The 22744-nt window shown below is 41.9% G+C and overlaps 1 protein-coding gene across 2 annotated transcripts in view; it reads left to right on the top strand.

Moving 5' to 3' along the window:
• Positions 1–447: 447 nt before the first annotated feature.
• The window catches only part of maml3 (mastermind-like transcriptional coactivator 3), a 203623-nt gene continuing 181326 nt past the window's right edge, over positions 448–22744 (top strand). For both annotated transcript variants that reach the window (XM_089006344.1, XM_089006343.1), the window contains exon 1: positions 448–1596. In XM_089006344.1, coding sequence (XP_088862470.1) covers positions 1219–1596 — 378 coding nt within the window. In that variant the 5' untranslated portion in view covers positions 448–1218. The remainder of the gene's footprint in view (positions 1597–22744) is intronic.

Here is a 22744-nt window from a genome sequence, read left to right as displayed (position 1 = left end):
AGGCATATGTTTTCTGCTGTGTGCGTATGTCATTTGATATGTATTTAGTAAAATCCATCCATTGAGATGAAACGAGGAAAAAAAGGTGTTCCAATACTTTCCATGATTAAAACTCATTTATCTGCATAAAGAAAGCCACGTGTCAAACCCCCAGAGCACTAAAACTACAGCTACAATTAATCGGCTCCAAGTATGACAATGTTACTTAAATGGAGTACAATTCTGCACGAATGAAAAATGTATTATGTAACATATTCACACGAGTAAACATTGTTTTAACTTTTATTGTTATTTTATTTAACACATAGCCCAAAGTTGCTTGTCCTACCTGTATCGTGCACTGTTTATTCAGGTCGTCGAGCCGGGACTCGAGCGCAGCTTCTCCTGGGCATCCGCCACAAATGCCGCACCGGGTTTTCCGGATATCCTTCGGCGGGCTTCTCACTGCCTGGAGCTGGTTTTACTCAACTGCTGTCCTGATATCACTCCGCTGGCATAGTGGAGAAGCTGACTTGATTCTTGTGTGATGGTGGCAGGCGTCAGCCAGTGACTACACACTTCCGCCACAGCTTCCCATATTCACGTTTTGCGCCGTATGGACTCTTGATACCTCACAACAGAGCCAAGCGACATCCTTCCCGGGATTGCTTTCAAAACAATAACCATATGATTATGCATGTTGATTTGGGAACACCGGAACCCGTTAGGTCAAGCAGCAAAACTTTTTTTTCCCTTTCCGGATAAGTACAACGCCGTAAAGCGGCGAGTGGGCGGTTGTTGCTCAGCGGGACTGTTGGTGTGGCTTTGACCGCCGGCTGCCCGCTTTCACACCGCCGTCGTCGTAAATTGTTTGGCTTTCCGGTGGAGTTGTTTGGAGCGAGCGGCGCAGCGACGCTTCATTGTCAAAGCCTCTCATGCTGGCTCTTATTTGTGTTCTCAGGAGCTGTTTGTTTTTGAACTGTGTTAAGCCGGGTAGAAGACGAGGTCACTCGCCAGCTCCGGGCCGTTCAATCGCGAGGCTCGCTGCCATTTAAAGCCCCTGGCTGTGGCTCACACTTCAGGGGGTGTTGCCGGTCCGACCTCCGCTGGCCGGCTCTTTGGGACCCTTCGCTGAGGAGGACAGAGAGGGGTGACGGTCGGTGGAGGAGGGGGCGGGGGTAAAGACAAGCTGTACGTCGGAGAAAAGTTGCTTCAAAATAGCAGCCACTCGGTCCACTGATGGGGGACTTCGGCTCCCCCGCTGCCGGACCCAACGGCAGTATCTGCATCAACAACAGCCTGAACCCGGCTGCCGGGAATGTGGTGCCAGCCGGGTCCGCGGGCATACCTAAGCACAGCACCGTCGTGGAGAGGCTGAGGCAGCGGATAGAGGGCTGCAGGAGACATCACGTCAACTGCGAGAACAGGTACCAGCAAGCCCACGCCGAGCAGCTGGAGATCGAGCGTAGGGAGACCGTCAGTCTGTACCAGCGGAGTCTGGAGCAGCGGGCCAAGAAGTCTGCCAGCGGAGGGGGAGGCAGTAAGCAGCCGCAGATTAAACAGCCCGACCCGGACTCCGCTTCCTCCACGGAACAGAGGAATAACACGCTTATAGCGGTAAGGACGCGCATCCAATGACAGCCAGGATCATCCCTCTCACACACTTGTGCGGACAGTTCACTGAACTGAAAAATCTATGGACCACAAACAAGCCCTCACAGTAACTACGTGATTACTGCTGGACTAACTTGTTCACTCACATTTGCAAGAGCTGGAAACGTGGTCACTCGGCAGTAATTGCTCGTCTCACTTTCACAACAACGCCGACGAAATGCGTTTGTTTGCGAAAGAAACAAAATGCTCAATACTTAACGGGTGATTTGTCTGGCCCGTTTTAAAATTGTTTACTAAATGCGAGCTCTCAAGTAACTTTTTTAACGGCCAAACTATTTCTCCTTTCTTGGGTTAAGTTTGCGATACCCTGCAAGTTGGCATCACCATTGTCACAAATGCTCTCCGCTATGACAGTTTAGGCTCCAGATTTGTGTCATGAACAGCCGGTCCCATGGTGTGTTTACATGGTCTCCAATATTCTATTATTATGATCAAGTCCTTAAAGGGAACGTTGTGATTCTATCAATTATTATTTGGATGGCGGTTAAAAACAATTAATACAGATAGATACATTCGAGGAGCAGCGATGGCGCGCGTGCGCACGCACGCGCTTGCGCGCATACACACACGAACACACGCGCGCGCACACGCACGCACGCACGCATGCTCTCACACAGACCCAGTTTTCTGAATGCATTTTGTTTCCTGCAAACTAAGCTATCTATCTAACTATATTGATATAAAAATGCTTAATGGTTTGATGTAACTGTAAACGGTGATACAGCGCACAGGCACCTGTACAGTTAAGGAAGCCGACCAGCAGATGTCAGATTGTTGTCAGAATAGTGACAATATTTACATGTGTTAAGGCACACACGCTTTGACAGCACAAAAATGATTACTACTTGCAAGTGCAGATTAATCTTATGGGAGGTGACAGAATGCTTGGACTGATTTCTGACCTGAAGCAGTAGAATTGTTGTTATTATTAGAGTGGTGCCCTGTGATTCTCATTGTAGATTTGGCAACAAAAAAAGAATCAGATTCAGAATACCTTTATTCGTCCCACAATGGGGAAATTTACAGTCCACAGCAGCAATTGAAAAGAGATGGGGTTGGGGTGGGGGTGAAAGGATAGAAAACAAGATATTCTAAGCATAACAAAATAAAAATGTTAACTGTATACTGTGCACATGTAAATGTGCAAAACCGTTCCATAAGAAAAAAAAAACTGCACATAGTGCAGAATCAAGAAATGCATTTTGATATATTGCAACAACCCATATTTACAAGTGTCCAGTATTTTTTTTCTTTTTTTTCACATGTGATCATTGAGAATTGTGAAGCCTGACAGCAGTCGGTAGGAACAAGCGGCGGTACCTCTCCTTCTTGCAGCGTGGGTGTAATAGTCTCTGGCTAAAGGAGCTACCCAGTGCTGTCAGGGTGGGCAGGAGGGGGTGGAAGGGGCTGTCCATCATAGCTTTTAGTTTAGCTAGCGTCCGTCTGTTGCCCACCTCCTCCAGAGAGTCCAGCGAGCAGCCCACGACAGAACTGGCCCGCTTGACAAGGCGCTCCAGTCTTTTTCTGTCCCGGGTGGTGATGCTGCCTGACCAGCAGACAATGCCATAGTGGATGGCTGATGCCACCACAGAGTCATAGAAAGTCTTTAGGAGTGACCCCTGAACTCCAAAAGACCTCAGTTTCCTGAGTAGGAAGAGGCGACTCTGTCCCTTTTTGATTAGGGCATCCGTGTTTGTTGTCCAGTCCAGTTTATTGTTGACAGTAACACAAAGTATGACTAAAGCATGCGATTTCATGTGGCCATTGAGAGAGAGAGAGAGAGATAGAAAATAGGCAAACTGTTTGCACTGTATCTCACGTGGGCAGGCTCGGTTTCCTGAGAAAAGACCAAAGGATTCATGTCTGGAATGTCAACAGTCTCTTTCCTTTTGTTGCTGCAATGAGCTCAGGTCCTCTCCTTTTGAGATGTAAAATAAGAGTGTCTTTAATGTCCAAGGTAGTTGTTGAAAAGGAGCCTAGCTAGAACCATCGGCCATAGCACTTGAATTATCTTCCACTAGCGCTTATGGACAGTTCACTGAATTGCCTGTTTCATGGCTGGATAAAAAAGCTCGGAGGATGGAGGAACTTCTCTGTCACGTATGGTGACACTTCAAATGCAAACGCTGTATTTAACAACCACATTGTTCTTCAGGGCACCAAGATGTGAACCGAAGGGAACCGAGAGAAATGTGTGCTATCCTTTTTTTTCCATTGCTTCGAAGAGCAGAGCTGCAGCTAGATGGCTGTATGTAGTCACTGCAGAAGCAGGCATTCGAGGAAAGCTTGCTGTTGCTTGAGCCAAACCCACTGTGTGCACGCATGCAGACACAAATGCCCACGGGGTTATATTACAATCTGTTCTTCAGAATACACAGCGTCGGGGTGTGTTACATACACACTGTGTTCAAATACAATATGTTAATTTGTGCTTGAGCTGTTATTACAAACTGTTAAATGCTATCACTTGATCAACGGCATTTTCAATCCTTGCTCATGATGCTAGTTTATATAATGTCAGGCATTCTTTCAAATGAACAGTCCAGGTAAATTTTTAATAATTTGTTGTACATGGGAACAAATAAACATTAAATGGTGTGTTATGTCATCAGCACCAGTATATTTAATTTCAACTTAATGTTCAACATAAATTAATTTTGTTGTGTCATGTGGATCCGAGAGTTCAATGCACACTTTTATGGTTCTCAGACACTCCTGTATCAAATCAGGGGAAAGCCTTGAATTATGGAAGTGTGCTTGAGTCTCTTACGATTGCTTAGCCGGCAAATTCACACCTATGACTTGGCATAAGCAGCGTGTGGTTTCATTAACTTTCTCAAGGATGCTGACAATCTGGGGGAACTTGGTCTGAACGACTTAAACATTGAAAACATATTTGTTCCAAGGATTAATTTGTAAACTTTGAATGGTCTGATCAGGAAGTACATGAGAAATGTCACCTTTCTGCTAATAAGAACTGTATTTCGTTGTTGGTTTTAGTATCAGCAGTCTTCTTCTTTTCCTTTCGGCTTTTCCCTACAAGGGGTATCAGCCTATTTTAAACAAATATTTTCTGATGAAACTCATTTTTATCAATTACGCTGGATTGGATTGGATTGGATTGGATTGGATTGGATTTGCCTTTATTAGTCTCGCAGTGGAGAAATTTACATTTCACAGCAGCAAAGCGATAAAAGGAATGAAAGTAGAAAAACAAAATACATGAGCTGCTGGAAAGGCAGCCACTCTCGCGGCACCGTCTTGAAGTCAAAAGAACAAAAAAAACAAATATGACAATCCAAAGACACTATTACAACAGAAAGACACAGAGAGGCATTCATTCTTTAGCACTTCCTGTACCCTCTTTGTTACATGAAGCAGTTCTAGATGAAAGAGGAGAGGATCAAAGCATATTTTCAACAGTGGATCAGGGACATCATGGTGGAATGTGCACGTCGACTACAAGCTAAATGTTGAAAGCAAACACGCAGCTGTAGCATCCATTGACAAAAAGAGAATGTCTCATATTTCCTGTCCCACATAAATCTGCTTCAACTCCCAGCCGCGACAGTTCCACATCCGCATCGGTGCTCTGCGCTGACGCTCCTTTCTTCTTATAGCGGGCTCCTCAACCCATGTATCCATCCAGCCGCAGACTGTCCAACAGCACCGACCTTTCCATTGAACAAAGCGGGGCTGTGAAGATGCTGCCCATTACAGGCGCAAAAAAGCACAATGGCCCCGAGCTGTCCAGCGAAGCCAGTCGAATGGCACCAACATTCCTCCCATTCAAAAACAGTACTGGCATATTCATGCTGCCGAAAAGGCGCAACCGCTCAGCACAGTCTCCTCCTTGATGAATGTCGTGGCCAAAAAGGCTGAAATACAATCCGTATCCATTCCACACGACGCACAACAGCACAAGGTGACAAAAGAAAACACAAAAAAAGACAAAAACATCGGAGTTGAAGATGATGTAGCTCCTGTGGTGTATTGGTCAGTGGTTATCGCTGCTGGCGACAATGCCACTGTAGGTGACGATGAAGCCCGATTGTGGAGCCACAAGTCCTGCCACATTCAGGACATGTGAGGCCGGGATCAGGTTGCCGGTGCGCCATTGTAAGAGCACAGAGATGTCTTTGCTGGCACCGCACCGTCATCCACTGGGTGTGTTTATCTTCTAGGTGAGTCACCCCTGTGTGGCATAAGGAATGCCAGAATGGCCTGTTGGCTGCAGCAGACTCCAGATCGCTGGGCTTGATATCGCACCTCTTGAGAGTCTGTTTAAACTGGTCTTTGTATCGCAGCTTTGAACCACCAGGCTTCCTATTTGCTGACAAGAGTTGTCCAAAAAGCAGCCAGGCATCCGGAGGACATGTCCAACCCACTGGAGTTTGATGGAGCCAGTGCGCTGAAGGATGTCAGTGATGCCAAGAATGCGTTGGAGGCACCTGGTGTAGAATGCATCAAGGCATCTGACGTGGACACATACACTGCCTGGTAGACTCCGACTTTTGTTGGTATCCTTAAGACAACCGACATCACTTTTTTGTTTCCTAACTGACATCAGAAAAACGTTTTATAGCATCTAAAATACCCAAAACACGCAGTATGATATTTTTAGTCAAATGCAAAACACCAATAAAGTGTCCAAAATCTGCAAATAAATTACCCCGGAAGTGGACAGTTTCAGAAGGTGCCGCCTTGCTGGAGAATCAAAACAATGGCTTCAGATTCGGATAATATGCTTTCTTGTTACTCATCCAATTATAAATATGATTCAAATAGCTCTGAAGAGGAAAGCATACATGTTTGCAATCGATTAAATAATTTATTACGTGCCAATTTGAGGCAATAGGAGGGGAAATGTAGCACTAAAAAAGAGGCAGAAAATGGCGACAAAGCTCTGTGTGAGGAATTAATCAGCCCGTTTCCACAGGCTGATTAATTAAGCTTTGTTGCCCTCGTCGTCCTCTTTTTGGTGCAACACGAGGTTTTCAGACCAAACAAGTATAGCAAAATGCATGGACGTGATGCAAGGACTGCTACAATGTGTCCTTTTTTCGGTCATGGGCGTTCCTTCAGTGACGTAGGGTGAGGACTCGTCACCAACTCAAAAACAAGATTTCCGGAATATTCAGCGCGAGTCTTAAAACTTAAAAGATAGCTATATGCGGTGGAATCTTTGTAAAATACGCTCATTTCGAGCCATTTTACAAATTATGGACACAACTTGTCCGGAGACGTCGGTTGTCCTTTAAATGGTTGTTTTTGAACACACGAACAAGCTCCTGTATGGTAGCTGAGCTGTTATCGAAACAGTCTTGGTGTCCTTTCTGAGTAAAGCAGATGTTCTCAGAGGCAGCTTGATCAGAATCAGAATCTGAATCAGAAAGCCTTTAATAGTCCCACAATTGGGGAGGTTTGCAGTCCACAGCAGCAATTGAAAGGGGGTAGGGGGTGAAAAGATAAAAAAACACAAACTGTGTATAGTGCAAATATAAGTCATGTTTTTTTTTCAAGTTTTTTTTTACATTCACAGTTTTTTCAATCACGTGTTTATTAAGGAGCCTGACAGTAGTTGGTAGAAACGAGCGGCGGTACCTCTCCTTGCAGCACGGATGTAACAGTCTCTGGCTGAAGGAGCTACCCAGTGCTGTCAAGGTGGGCTGGGAGAGGCTGCCCATCATATCTTTTATTTTAGATAGCGTCCGTCTGTTGCCCACCTCCTCCAGAGAGTCTAGCGATTGTCCTCAATTTTTACCACCTGCCCTCCACATTAAGGTCACCGTTACTAGTGTCCTTGTCCAGGCTGGCAAGTCCCTCTGCCCGCTTGCTGCGGTTGCTCGCTACACATTCTGGGGAGTCCAGGTCCCTGGGGTTGAGACACCTTCGGGGTTGCTGTTTCTTATGAAATGGTCGAATTCTCAGCTTGAGCCTGGACTCGATCAGTCAATAATCAGTCCAGCATTCCGCCCCACGCATGGCCCACGTCATGCAGACGGCATTTTGGTCTCGTTGCCTTTTGATGATGTAGTCCAGTAAGTGCCAATGTTTGGACCTGGGGTGCATCCATAATGTGATGTACTTCTTTTTCAGCTGACGATGGTGTTGGTTACAATCAGCTGATGCTCAGAGCACAGTGTGAGGAGTCGGAGGCCATTGCTTCCAATTACTTGTTTCCAAAGCCTGGCATCAGTACCTGCTGGGGTATTAAAGTCGCCCATCAGCACAAGTTTCTCAGAGGCAAGGATTTTAGATATGGTTGCATCGAGGGACTCGTTGATGTCAACGATGTTGTCGTCAGCATCCAAGGTGGGAGCATAGGCACTGATTAGAGTAGCGAACCGACCTTTCACCAGGGTAATAAGCCGTTCACTGATACCTTGGCGGGGACTCAGGGATGTTACTGAGTAAGCTGCTTTTCACAGCAAAGCCAACTTCATGGTGTCTTTTCTAATTCTCTGGGAGACCCTTCCAGAAGAAGTAGTAGCTCTGACCAACTTCTATGAGTGAGTCCTCACCTGAGAACCGAGTCTCACTGAGTGCCCCAATATCAATGTTGTACCTCCTGAGCTCATGTGCAATGAGGGCAGTTTGTCTTCGAGGTCTCTCCATCCATCAAGCATTAAGGAGTGTGCGAACATTCCAGGAAGCCAGGTTCATAGTCATGGGTTTAATTATGTTTTGTTTTCGGCTGCAAAGGCCACCCAGGTGTGGGGGAGCAAGGAATCTTTTGGTCACCTTTTCTAGACCCTAACCCTGCCCCCATCACTTTATCCTATCACCATTGGACTTGTCTGGTGGAAGCTGAAGCCTATTCTACTCGTGGATTTAGTGTGAGGGATGGGGCGCGCAATTCCTTCCTCCACAAACTTGGCCACACATCACTGTATTATTGTGGCATGAGTGATGACTCAAGACGACCTTCAGGTGAGTGCAGTTGCACGAGGCCGCCAGTGGTCCAATCAGTTGGACTCCGCCTATGCCTACCCCCGGGTGTGGGTTAGGGATCACTCTTTGCCTGGCCTCTTCCCTTCTACCTGTTCAGCCTGGGTGACTCCAGCAGACATAGCGCTCGGGATCATGGAGATGCGCAAAGTGCCTCACCACGATAAAGTGGTGATCCCAGTCGAGGCACGATTTGTGAACACATTAATATACATAAACTGTTTTTACCTTATTTTGTGCCCGGCATGACTTCAAACTGGGCGTCTTCATTGAAGAACAAGCTCCATTTTACAAACACCACAATGCTCGGCTTGCGTTTCAATCAAATGCTGCTGCCATCTTCCCGCTAAATCAAATGAATAGATTTGCTTCCGCCTGCCACTGCGCTTACGTAATGTCGGCTTGCCTGCTTGCAATTTTGCTTTAATTTTTTTTGTCGGTTAATTTCAAGTAAAACAATTTTACGTAACAATACAAATGTGACAATATAGCTGGCACGATGAATTTAAGGTTGCGGCTATCAAACGTTTCGTATCGCACTGAAAATGGAATAGAATAATTGTGTGTTTAGATTTTATTCTGTACATTTAACTTTATAACCGAATAACGAACCAATTGGTCTCCTTTTTTAATTTTAGCATGATATTTCTGAAATCACATTGTCCATAGATGTAAACTGTAAACAATTATCTCCAAAAAAATTAGCAGTGCAATTTCAAATGAACATGATTTAAACTTAGCATTTCTTGTACCAAAGAACATGAGACATAAGAAAGGCATTGACAGACTTTGTGTAACTTCACTTACCAGCTGCCATTATAGCATGCAACATAACAATTCATTCAAAATAATTCATGGTGTTTGACCTGTTACTTGTACATGTTTCGGAAGTGTTCAAACTAAAATGAAGACACCTAAAGAGGAAGCAGATGAATTAATAAAACATATTAAATGTTGATTTATCCACACATCCATGCATCCATCCATCCACCCACCCATCCATCCATCACTAAACTAGTTGCCAACCACTCGCGCGGCACACACAGACGAACAACCATCCTCACTCAAACTTACACCTTGGGACTTTTTGAGTTTTCAATAAGCCTACTATGGATGCATATATAAATGTGGGAGCAAACTATAGTGCCCGGATAAAAGCCATGCAGGCACGAGGAGGCCATGCAAGCTTCACATAGGGAGACTGGAGCCAGAATCGAACCATACACCTCTATACTATGAGGGTGACACACTCGCCCTTCTGATACCATAAATGAAATCAATACACAAATAAATACAAAACTGGTACTGGCCCAGACAATAACGCTCACCCACGGTGAAGCAAAGTCCAATTTCATCTATATATACGCATTTGAAGTAAAAAAAAAAGTTATTGCATGTTATTAGGGAGTGAATTGTTAAACGCGTTAGTAAAAAATTAATAGGTTGTATTTCACAATCAATAAATTTGATTGAAGTGAACAGATTGTTGATGTGTTCTAGAAATTGAGCCTTTGGTATAATCCTGACTACTTGTTTTTGTCGTATGATTCAAGGATGTATGGAACATTCATTCATTCATTCATTCATTCATTCATTCATTCATTCATTCATCTTCCTAACCGCTTTATCCTCACGAGGGTCACCGGGAGTGCTGGAGCCTATCCCAGCGGTCTTCTGGCAATAGGCAGGGGACACTGATTTGGTTGCCAGTCAATCGCAGGGCGCACGGAGACAAAGAACCATTTGCTGTCACACTGACACCTAAGAAATATTTAGAGCATTTGGGGAAACCATTAGAATGTTTAATCCCCTCCACATATTACATATAGAGTATGCAACAAATTAATGAATAAATAGTTATCAAATCGGAAGTCAAGAATAATGAGTGTTGCTGTGGTTTACATATGATAATTTGAAATTTTGGTTTGGACTTTAGCAAGCATCATGGCTTGGCATGGTTGATTTGCTTTTGCGGGCCGAATAAAATGACGCTTGCGGGCCAGATTTGGGCCTTGACTTTGACACCTACTGTATGATTTAGAGCGTTTAATGAGCCTGTCATGCAAATTTTTGGAATGTGGGAGGAAACTGGAGGACCCGGAGACAACTCACGCAGGCCTGGGGAGAACATGCAAACACCACACAGGCCAGAGTGGGATTTGAGCTCACGACCTCTGCACTGTGAAGTCGACGTGCTAACCACTCAACAACCGGGCCGCCCACATTGAAAAAAATTCTCCAATATTTTAACACAGTTTGTGAGATGGCAGGATTAAGGAACAATATAGTACTCTGCGATCGAAGAATGGCTTAGCTTTATTCATGATTTTTCTCTTACATGACTGATGTAGGCATTCCACGACAATTTATCAATTATTGCTTTCAATAATTTATGAGCTTGGACATTTTATAGTTGGACACCATCGGTGTATGTGTTTCTCAACCAATTTTACAACGTAAGAAATGAAATTAAAATGTAATTAAAAACATCTAGATAGTTGCAATCTTTATTTCCCGACAAAGTAACATTAAGCCAGACCTGATTACTTAATCGCCTGTGTACAGCTGTGAGACTAATGTGCACTGCGAGGAGCGCCTCGATCCCAGACATACTGTGGCTCGGCACAACCTGTTTTAGGTTGTACTTGCTTCTTAGAGTGCACCTCGTCAAGGACTGTCTCTCAATCACTCATTCCCGCACATGCATGCTCACTCTCTTGTAGTGATGTCCGGCTCAACTGCTGGCAGACCAGACCGGCTGAGTATTCATGAATCTGAGGCCTTCCTCCTTCCCTGCCTTCCTCTTCCTCCCTCTTCACAGTGGGCTCACTACTTCTCTGGTTTCAGCTTTAGTTAAAGTCTTAATGTAGCGGAGAGGATCTTGGTGGCAAGAGCATCGTTAATATCAGCAGCGACTGTTGCCCGAGTGCTATATTTAAACTCGTGAGCTAGCAGGGAGCTGACACACGACAGTACGCACAAGCTTTCATGCACGCAGTGGGTGACGTCTGCTTACAACCGTGACGTCACAGGCCTATGGTTTGGACTCACTCAACACTATTTCACTGCTTCTTGCTTGCTGCATTCTTTCATGCAAGTTGTATTGTTCATCCATTTCTTTTTCCTTTTTTAATTTATTTTTTTGTATGATAGCAGTTTTGTTTAACTTTTTGCATCTCATATGTCTTCATGAACTGCCTTTCACCCGTGCCCATTAATCTTGTGTACACATCCTGGATGTTTATAATCTGGGGTGGCTTCGAACAACATTCCCTCCTCCCATGTTTGTTCACAGGAACACAAACCCACAGTGCAGACCTTTGCACAGTTATCCTTTCTCCTGGAGTGTTGGAAGGAGACCTTTTTGCATTGTACTGACAGTAAACTGCAAAAAAAAAAAAAAAAAAACATTAAAACAAAGAGCAATGCAGTTTCTGGATGTAAATTTCATACTTTGTTGAATGTCTAAACCAGTATTTGTCAATTGTTTTCAAACCAAGTCATATTTCTTTCATTGAATAAAATCCCACGGCACACCACTTAAAAATTGAAAAAAAATGTATTTAAAAAAATAGTGTTTTATTGTTACTATAAGCATTTTTTAACATTGGAAAGAATGCAAAATTATAACACATTTATTAGGAATTACATCAACATCTATCCAATATTTGCTGCACTGATTTTTTTTTATGGCAAGTAAAAGATTGTCAATTAAAAATTTAACTTGCTCAGGGTCAGATTTATTTCTGCGACAGCGTTTTGTTTTTATTTATTTATTTTCCTTAATTTTCAGACAATAGTTCTAAAATCAATAAACATCCTTAAAAACTAACCTGTGGTGTTCATTTAATTTATATATTTTTATCATAATCATAATTTTCCCCACCTTTCCAATTCATAGTTTTGTCGGAAACTGCACCCGGCGTCTTTCCCCTCAAACACCCTGCCAGTCTACATGACTTCCTGGTTCCAGCTCTGTTTTCCGCCATCTCCGATCAGTTCTGATGATTATCACATCATCGTCATTCCGGGCAAATTTCACAAGCAGTACATCAAATAGTCAAATCAAAGGGTTAGGTTATGTCCCCTAAAATGAAGATATTCCCCTCCTTTGGCATCAATGATTCGAACACCAGCTCAGTGATTTTTACCTTTCTGTTCATTAAATTCAGAGTGAATCCCCTGCTGAATGGAGAAAATGTTGTTAAAATGGCTAAACTAGGCCTCAAAAGTTCTTATAAGGTCCATAAATAAAAAAGAAGTGAAAGAGTGGGAAGCCGGATGAATTATTTGCATCATCTTACACAATTGTCATTGTATCATAATTGCTGCACTATTGTTCACTTTATTTTGTTCATAACTCTCAGGATTTGTTTCTTTATACTGCACAAATACAATATTACAATCTTATCTTAGCAAGTCGCTGTATTTATGTGACATTTGTTAAATATCATATTATTATATTCCTGTATTACTGGTGCAATCCAACGTACCACAGTCGAATTATTTGCATGTTTTCCCATTCTAAGCCAATAAAGAATAATAAGGGCATTTTCCGTTCGGTGATGAGGTAAAATCCTGATTGGAGCTTAAGAATTTGGTGTGTTGTTTGAAAAATATTCCCACTGTCCACCACCCTCAGAAATAAATTATGCCATGGTAATGTAATTATTCCTGGATAGTTTTAAGTGTTGCGTCATATTGTCTCCTGATGGTTCCTGAGGATGTGTGACCTGCTGGAATCCAACAGGAATTGCAAGTGAGTCTATTGTTTCGGTTCGGCTTACTGAAAATCAGAGATACAAGTTGTCTACATTTTATTAACTCTGTGAAAATTACAAAGAATTGAAGCATCGAGAACATGAGCAATGTTCCAGACGGATTTACCCAAAAGTTCATCAGCAGCTTCTGCTTTCACAGTTGAAGTAAACATGGTTTGGTTGTGGATCATCGATCTGTTTGATGTTTCGTTTAACAATAAAATTCAACTGCGAGAGGCATTGAAACCTCTGTTTTGATTAATTGTCCAATTGATGAATCATATTTTGAGTCAATAACATCAAGGCATCACTGTATGTGTTAGCTCTTGATAAGATAAAATATAATTTTGATGGAGCAATGATAATATTTGGATTCTTGTTTGTTTTGCACGAGAAATATGATTGCCTCAATATGTTATGTTCAGCAGAAAAGTGTGAAATGGTGTCTTCATAGATTTGTTTTGAGTGTCCCTCTTCAAAGCTGCATCTTCAGAATCAGAATCAGAAAGACTTTAATAGTCACACAGTGGGGAAATTTACGTCTGTGTAAGCTCTCAGTCGTACATGACTGGTACATCGATGAAAAGGTTTCTTCAGCCGTCATCTGTACTTCTTTGAAGGTGTCTGACTTTTTGCTTCTTATCCAAGAAACTTTGTCAGCAAACTAAAGTCTTACTGGTAGTTTAGACCCTATATATATCCCTACTGTCCAGACATGGCGGTGCCGGACTCTGCTATGATAGCTCCCTGCTCTCAGGCTGGGGGGAGCAAAGGACTACCCCCTGCAGCTGCTCCTCTGATTCTTTCCTATTCGTTCCTATTGTTCTGACTAACGACTGGCCTGATTGCCCCACTTCGACCGGTATCACCTCATCAGTATTACTAATCCTATGTTGCCTAAGCAGGCTATTGTATGAACGATCCAAATTGAACCTCACCCCACCAAACCGGTTTAATGAAGGATTTAGTTGTTTTATGAAAATCACTTCTTTTATTCCCCTTTCAAACCATCTATGTTCTTTCGCTAATATTTTAACCTCATTGTCGTCAAATGCGTGGTTGCTAGCTTTTAGGTGCATATGTACTGCCGATTGAGGTCCACTAGTATTATCCTTGTGATGTTGATAGTCTTTTTTTGAGAATTTGTTTAGTCACCCCAATGTACTGCTCTTTACAATTTTCATTCTTACAATGTATTGAATAAACTACATTACTTTGTTTTTCATTTGGCAGCCTATCTTTTGGATGCACTAATTTTTGCCTTAAAATGTTTATCGGTTTGAAATACAGTAAAGTCTCGTTATATCGATATCGGTTATATCGATAGTACCGCTTATTACGATACTATTTTCATTTCCCTTGCACATTTCTAGTCTTTTTATGTATAATTAGTACCGTTTAGTACGATACCCGGTTATGACGATAATCCGGTTATTACGGTGCTCCTTTTCATCCCCCGCCGGCCATTTTTGTTGTTTATATCGATATATCCGTCGCGCCATTGGTCAACTTGGTCACGTGTCTTGTTACGTGAGCCGCCATCGGTCGCGCCATTGGTCGACTTGGTCACATGAGCCGCCATCGGTCGCGCTATTGGTCGACTTGGCCGTGTGACTTTGTCACGTGACACGCCATCGGTCGCGCCATTGGTCAACTTGGTCACGTGTCTTGGTTACGTGTCACGCCATCAGTCGCGCCATTGGTCGACTTGGTCAGGTGACTTGGTTACGTGCCCAGCACCCGTGTAGCAGAGCCATTTTCATTTTCAGACGCTAGCTCGTGTGTAGCAGACGAGATTGAAGTGTTTGTGTTAAAAGGTAAAAATGGGAAGCAGAAGAAGATTGATGACTTTTTTAAATTGTATACATAATACAGTAAGATGTAAGCGTTGCAGTTTCCCTGTTGTGTTATGTACATGCCCACTGTACTGTATATGAATGCAATCGTTTTTTGCAACAATGTTTCTTGTTTTGTCTGCTGAAGCGTGATGATTTTGAAAATTATTAACATTCCATACTGTGTATTAAAGGACAGCCGATGTCACTTTTTATTCAAATGCAAATAAAAATGACTTCACGCCAAGACGTCTTGCATTGCTTGTGAATCCAAACAATGGCTTCAGATTCGGATAATATGCTTTCTTGTTACACATCCAGTTATGAATATGTTTCAAATACACTGTAGTTCTGAAGATTAAAGCATACATGTTTACAATCATTAAAGAATTATATGTGCCATTTTGAGGCAACTTTGGGGGAACATCTCCCAAAAAAAAGGGAGCTAATGGCCAGCTCCGTTTCTTATATGGCGCTTGGCTGCCCTCTTTTGGCGGCTTTTGTTTAATGCAGTTCGGCGCAGGATCGGATATATCGATAGTTGTACACATCCTGGATGTTTATAATCTGGGGTGGCTTCGAACAACATTCCCTCCTCCCATGTTTGTTCACAGGAACACAAACCCACAGTGCAGACCTTTGCACAGTTATCCTTTCTCCTGGAGTGTTGGAAGGAGACCTTTTTGCATTGTACTGACAGTAAACTGCAAAAAAAAAAAAAAAAAAAACATTAAAACAAAGAGCAATGCAGTTTCTGGATGTAAATTTCATACTTTGTTGAATGTCTAAACCAGTATTTTTCAATTGTTTTCGAACCAAGTCATATTTTTTTCATTGAATAAAATCCCACGGCACACCACTTAAAAATTGAAAAAAACTGTATTTAAAAAAATAGTGTTTTATTGTTACTATAAGCATTTTTTAACATTGGAAAGAATGCAAAATTATAACACATTTATTAGGAATTACATCAACATCTATCCAATATTTGCTGCACTGATTTTTTTATGGCAAGTAAAAGATTGTCAATTAAAAATTTAACTTGCTCAGGGTCAGATTTATTTCTGCGACAGCGTTTTGTTTTTATTTATTTATTTTCCTTAATTTTCAGACAATAGTTCTAAAATCAATAAACATCCTTAAAAACTAACCTGTGGTGTTCATTTAATTTATATATTTTTATCATAATCATAATTTTCCCCACCTTTCCAATTCATAGTTTTGTCGGAAACTGCACCCGGCGTCTTTCCCCTCAAACACCCTGTCAGTCTACATGACTTCCTGGTTCCAGCTCTGTTTTCCGCCATCTCCGATCAGTTCTGATGATTATCACATCATCGTCATTCCGGGCAAATTTCACAAGCAGTACATCAAATAGTCAAATCAAAGGGTTAGGTTATGTCCCCTAAAATGAAGATATTCCCCTCCTTTGGCATCAATGATTCGAACACCAGCTCAGTGATTTTTACCTTTCTGTTCATTAAATTCAGAGTGAATCCCCTGCTGAATGGAGAAAATGTTGTTAAAATGGCTAAACTAGGCCTCAAAAGTTCTTATAAGGTCCATAAATAAAAAAGAAGTGAAAGAGTGGGAAGCCGGATGAATTATTTGCATCATCTTACACAATTGTCATTGTATCATAATTGCTGCACTATTGTTCACTTTATTTTGTTCATAACTCTCAGGATTTGTTTCTTTATACTGCACAAATACAATATTACAATCTTATCTTAGCAAGTCGCTGTATTTATGTGACATTTGTTAAATATCATATTATTATATTCCTGTATTACTGGTGCAATCCAACGTACCACAGTCGAATTATTTGCATGTTTTCCCATTCTAAGCCAATAAAGAATAATAAGGGCATTTTCCGTTTGGTGATGAGGTAAAATCCTGATTGGAGCTTAAGAATTTGGTGTGTTGTTTGAAAAATATTCCCACTGTCCACCACCCTCAGAAATAAATTATGCCATGGTAATGTAATTATTCCTGGATAGTTTTAAGTGTTGCGTCATATTGTCTCCTGATGGTTCCTGAGGATGTGTGACCTGCTGGAATCCAACAGGAATTGCAAGTGAGTCTATTGTTTCGGTTCTTACTGAAAATCAGAGATACAAGTTGTCTACATTTTATTAACTCTGTGAAAATTACAAAGAATTGAAGCATCGAGAACATGAGCAATGTTCCAGACGGATTTACCCAAAAGTTCATCAGCAGCTTCTGCTTTCACAGTTGAAGTAAACATGGTTTGGTTGTGGATCATCGATCTGTTTGATGTTTCGTTTAACAATAAAATTCAACTGCGAGAGGCATTGAAACCTCTGTTTTGATTAATTGTCCAATTGATGAATCATATTTTGAGTCAATAACATCAAGGCATCACTGTATGTGTTAGCTCTTGATAAGATAAAATATAATTTTGATGGAGCAATGATAATATTTGGATTCTTGTTTGTTTTGCACGAGAAATATGATTGCCTCAATATGTTATGTTCAGCAGAAAAGTGTGAAATGGTGTCTTCATAGATTTGTTTTGAGTGTCCCTCTTCAAAGCTGCATCTTCAGAATCAGAATCAGAAAGACTTTAATAGTCACACAGTGGGGAAATTTACGTCTGTGTAAGCTCTCAGTCGTACATGACTGGTACATCGATGAAAAGGTTTCTTCAGCCGTCATCTGTACTTCTTTGAAGGTGTCTGACTTTTTGCTTCTTATCCAAGAAACTTTGTCAGCAAACTAAAGTCTTACTGGTAGTTTAGGCCCTATATATATCCCTACTGTCCAGACATGGCGGTGCCGGACTCTGCTATGATAGCTCCCTGCTCTCAGGCTGGGGGGAGCAAAGGACTACCCCCTGCAGCTGCTCCTCTGATTCTTTCCTATTCGTTCCTATTGTTCTGACTAACGACTGGCCTGATTGCCCCACTTCGACCGGTATCACCTCATCAGTATTACTAATCCTATGTTGCCTAAGCAGGCTATTGTATGAACGATCCAAATTGAACCTCACCCCACCAAACCGGTTTAATGAAGGATTTAGTTGTTTTATGAAAATCACTTCTTTTATTCCCCTTTCAAACCATCTATGTTCTTTCGCTAATATTTTAACCTCATTGTCGTCAAATGCGTGGTTGCTAGCTTTTAGGTGCATATGTACTGCCGATTGAGGTCCACTAGTATTATCCTTGTGATGTTGATAGTCTTTTTTTGAGAATTTGTTTAGTCACCCCAATGTACTGCTCTTTACAATTTTCATTCTTACAATGTATTGAATAAACTACATTACTTTGTTTTTCATTTGGCAGCCTATCTTTTGGATGCACTAATTTTTGCCTTAAAATGTTTATCGGTTTGAAATACAGTAAAGTCTCGTTATATCGATATCGGTTATATCGATAGTACCGCTTATTACGATACTATTTTCATTTCCCTTGCACATTTCTAGTCTTTTTATGTATAATTAGTACCGTTTAGTACGATACCCGGTTATGACGATAATCCGGTTATTACGGTGCTCCTTTTCATCCCCCGCCGGCCATTTTTGTTGTTTATATCGATATATCCGTCGCGCCATTGGTCAACTTGGTCACGTGTCTTGTTACGTGAGCCGCCATCGGTCGCGCCATTGGTCGACTTGGTCACATGAGCCGCCATCGGTCGCGCTATTGGTCGACTTGGCCGTGTGACTTTGTCACGTGACACGCCATCGGTCGCGCCATTGGTCAACTTGGTCACGTGTCTTGGTTACGTGTCACGCCATCAGTCGCGCCATTGGTCGACTTGGTCAGGTGACTTGGTTACGTGCCCAGCACCCGTGTAGCAGAGCCATTTTCATTTTCAGACGCTAGCTCGTGTGTAGCAGACGAGATTGAAGTGTTTGTGTTAAAAGGTAAAAATGGGAAGCAGAAGAAGATTGATGACTTTTTTAAATTGTATACATAATACAGTAAGATGTAAGCGTTGCAGTTTCCCTGTTGTGTTATGTACATGCCCACTGTACTGGATATGAATGCAATCGTTTTTTGCAACAATGTTTCTTGTTTTGTCTGCTGAAGCGTGATGATTTTGAAAATTATTAACATTCCATACTGTGTATTAAAGGACAGCCGATGTCACTTTTTATTCAAATGCAAATAAAAATGACTTCACGCCAAGACGTCTTGCATTGCTTGTGAATCCAAACAATGGCTTCAGATTCGGATAATATGCTTTCTTGTTACACATCCAGTTATGAATATGTTTCAAATACACTGTAGTTCTGAAGATTAAAGCATACATGTTTACAATCATTAAAGAATTATATGTGCCATTTTGAGGCAACTTTGGGGGAACATCTCCCAAAAAAAAGGGAGCTAATGGCCAGCTCCGTTTCTTATATGGCGCTTGGCTGCCCTCTTTTGGCGGCTTTTGTTTAATGCAGTTCGGCGCAGGATCGGATATATCGATAGTCCCGGTTATATCGATATTTTTTCGGACTCCCTTGAATGTCGATGTAACGAGACTTTACTGTAAGTAGGAATTTGTTGTTGCCAAAGGACTCTTTGTAGTTTTTCAATGTAAGGTACTGCTACTCCTCTCCTTTTTGTATCTTCAGAATTTTTGGTTTCATTCCCTATTCTTTCTTTCTTACATTTGTTAAATGACCACTGAGGGTAACCACAGTTTGTGAGTGCTCTCCTGATATGTCTTGACTCATTTTCTCTACCTTCAACGCTTGTTGGTATTAGTTTAACCCAGGCATGGGCAAACTACGGCCCGCGGGCCACATACGGCCCGTTAGGCTTTTTAATCCGGCCCGCCGAACTTGTCCAAATTATAGTAAAAACAGTGTCTGAAACTCGTGACAAAAAGGTAGCGGACAAAAGGGCAGACAACTCTGAAAAGTTGACTGCCCCGCTTTTCACAACTTGAAACACGATTAGACCAGCAATCGCAAAAAAACAAACGTCACAAAGTATTACGTTTTTTATATTAATTAAGGCTGTACCTACCACTAATGTTACCTTGCTTAATTTACGGTAAATGTCCAAGGCTGCAGATTTCGCTGCAGTACTCATTTGTCACCATGGCGCACAATGCAATGTTTGCATTGCTTGCTACGAGCCACTAAGCCCCTTTCATAACTCTCACGTACACTTTACAGTCACGGTTTGATATAAATTTACGTTTTGTAGCGTCACACATGTTGTTAGCTTCTTTTGAATCTTTCTTCTGGGCTGCGTTTCTGTGCATCTATTTTGGAAAATGATATGCAAATGCACAACCTTAGAACGCTTGCGAAAGTCCGGGAGAAAGAAGCAGACTTCTGATTGGCTGCCGTGCCGAGTATGCAAATTTCAACTGCAGGTAGCCTAAGTCTGTGTGCTTGGCGACGGCACACGCCTACTGTTTGCGCGTGAAGGCGAGGGCGTCAGTGGAGAGTTTGTAGAGGCGCGGTCAAGACAAACCATCTATGATTTGGCAGAATTTAACACAAGTAGGTATTATTGAGCTTGAATATTTCGTTGTGTAATAATATGTTTTGAATGTTGAAAGTGATTCCATTTTTCAATAAATGTTGATTTCTTAACTTTGCCCCTTCGATTGAAACTTATTAAAAACAGATGCAATCTTGATAAATCACAGTGCATATGTTATTTTAATTTATTTCCATTTCCTCCTCCCAGTATCTGCGAAATAGTCTGTAAATGCCATAGCTTGCATATTCCTTGAGACAAATGTATTAATTGATCAGGGATATTTTTCACATTTGAAAGACAGTTAATAAATTGGGTTGTAGTGTTCTTACTGTGATATGAGGTTTGTACACACGTTTAAAGGACAACCGGCACCATTTTTTTGTTTCCTACTGACATCAGAAAAACGTTTTATAGCATCTAAAATACCCAAAACATGCAGGCTGATATTTTTAGTCAAATGAAAAATACCAATAGAAATGACTTCAAAATGAATCCGGAAATGGCCAGTTTCAGAAGGTCCCACCCCCTTGTTCGTGACGTCACGCCAAGACGTCTTGCCTTGCTCGAGAATCAAAACAATGGCTTCAGATTCGGAGAAGATGCTTTCTTGTTACTCATCCAGTTATGAATAGGATTCAAATCGTTCTGAAGAGGAAAGCATACATGTTTGCAATTGATTCAAGGAGTCCTCCCATTTCAATTCGAGCCATCAATGACAGCAATGTATCACCCAGAAAATGCAGAAGATGGCGCCCAAGCTCCGTTGGAAATGGGCTGATTTGTCTGCTGGGAATTTGTGTCAACTAGTATCAAATAGTAGTCTTGGTGCAACACACAACGATTCACCATCGCGTTATTTATGTGTTTTCCTTCTAATTTTGCCATCAACACGGATCAACATGAAGTTTTCAGACCAAACAAAGTACTGCAAAATGCATTGTGTGTCGCTTTCTCGGTCAGGGGCGTTCCAAATGTGACGTCACATGGGGATCGTCATCAACTCGAAAACAAGACTTCATGAATATTCAGTGATAGTCTTAAAACGTAAACTATAGCTCTATGCGGTGGAATCTTATTAAAATACGCTCAGTCGAAGTCATTTGAAGTGATTTTACAAATTATGGACATAACTTCGGTTGTCCTTTAATGCTTCCGGCCCAAACACCCCCTGCAAATGCTCCTGGCCCGGCCCCTCTGTCAAATTTTAGAACCCAATGTGGCCCACGAGTCAAAAGGTTTGCCCACCCCTGGTTTAACCCCTCTGTTGGAAGGTTCTGATTACTCCTAGTTTGTGTTGGTATCACAATGTTTATAACGTGCACAGCGGTATAATATTTTCACCGCCCAGAAAGTGCTGACAGCTAGCTGGAACATTTATATCAACCAACTACAGTGATACCTCGGCTTACGAACGCATTGGCTAAAGAACGTATAGGTTTACGAACATTAAATTCACGAGAATTTCATCTTGGCATACATACAAAAGGCATATTTTTCGGTACATGGAGCGCCACAACAAGTGATGTGTCGTTTGCGAACGAGCCCGTTCTCCTAACAAGGAAATGGCAGCAGACTTTTTTTGTCCTCTATTCCCCACCCCCAGTCTTCGGTTAAAGCACACGTGATTGGTCAAGGATGCAGCAGTGGGGGGGGGGGGGGTACAGAAACACAGAGCTGTAAATGTTGAGTAGATAGGCAGATGACAGAGAGAGTGAGAAAATGGATCGAAAACACAGTGAAATTTGGACTCGTTTCAACTTTATTGATAGTTCAAAGGCAGAGTAGAGACTGCAAGGTTAGAATATCCCATCAATCAAGCTCCACACATAACCCGCACAAGCCATATTTACACTTGATGCAAAAAGCTATCAACCCAGCTAAACAGAACACACTTGATGAGGAACTAGGTAAAATTATCGCAGAGAAAGCACGGCAACTTCACATCGTCAAAAGACAACCTGGAAGTTCGTCATCCATTGATGATTTCAAGGCTATCCACGGATGGTTCGAGAACTTTAAGCGTCGGACAGGTATTCATAGTGTCATTCGTCATGGTGAGGCAGCCAGTTCTGACGATAAAGCT

The sequence above is a fragment of the Hippocampus bargibanti genome, linkage group LG10, assembly GCF_051943395.1.
Source record: "Hippocampus bargibanti isolate YZ-2025 linkage group LG10, ASM5194339v1, whole genome shotgun sequence".
NCBI classification, from domain to species: Eukaryota; Metazoa; Chordata; class Actinopteri; order Syngnathiformes; family Syngnathidae; genus Hippocampus; species Hippocampus bargibanti.
Note: the sequence above shows the minus strand (reverse complement) of the source record. Positions and strands in the feature narration are given on the sequence as shown.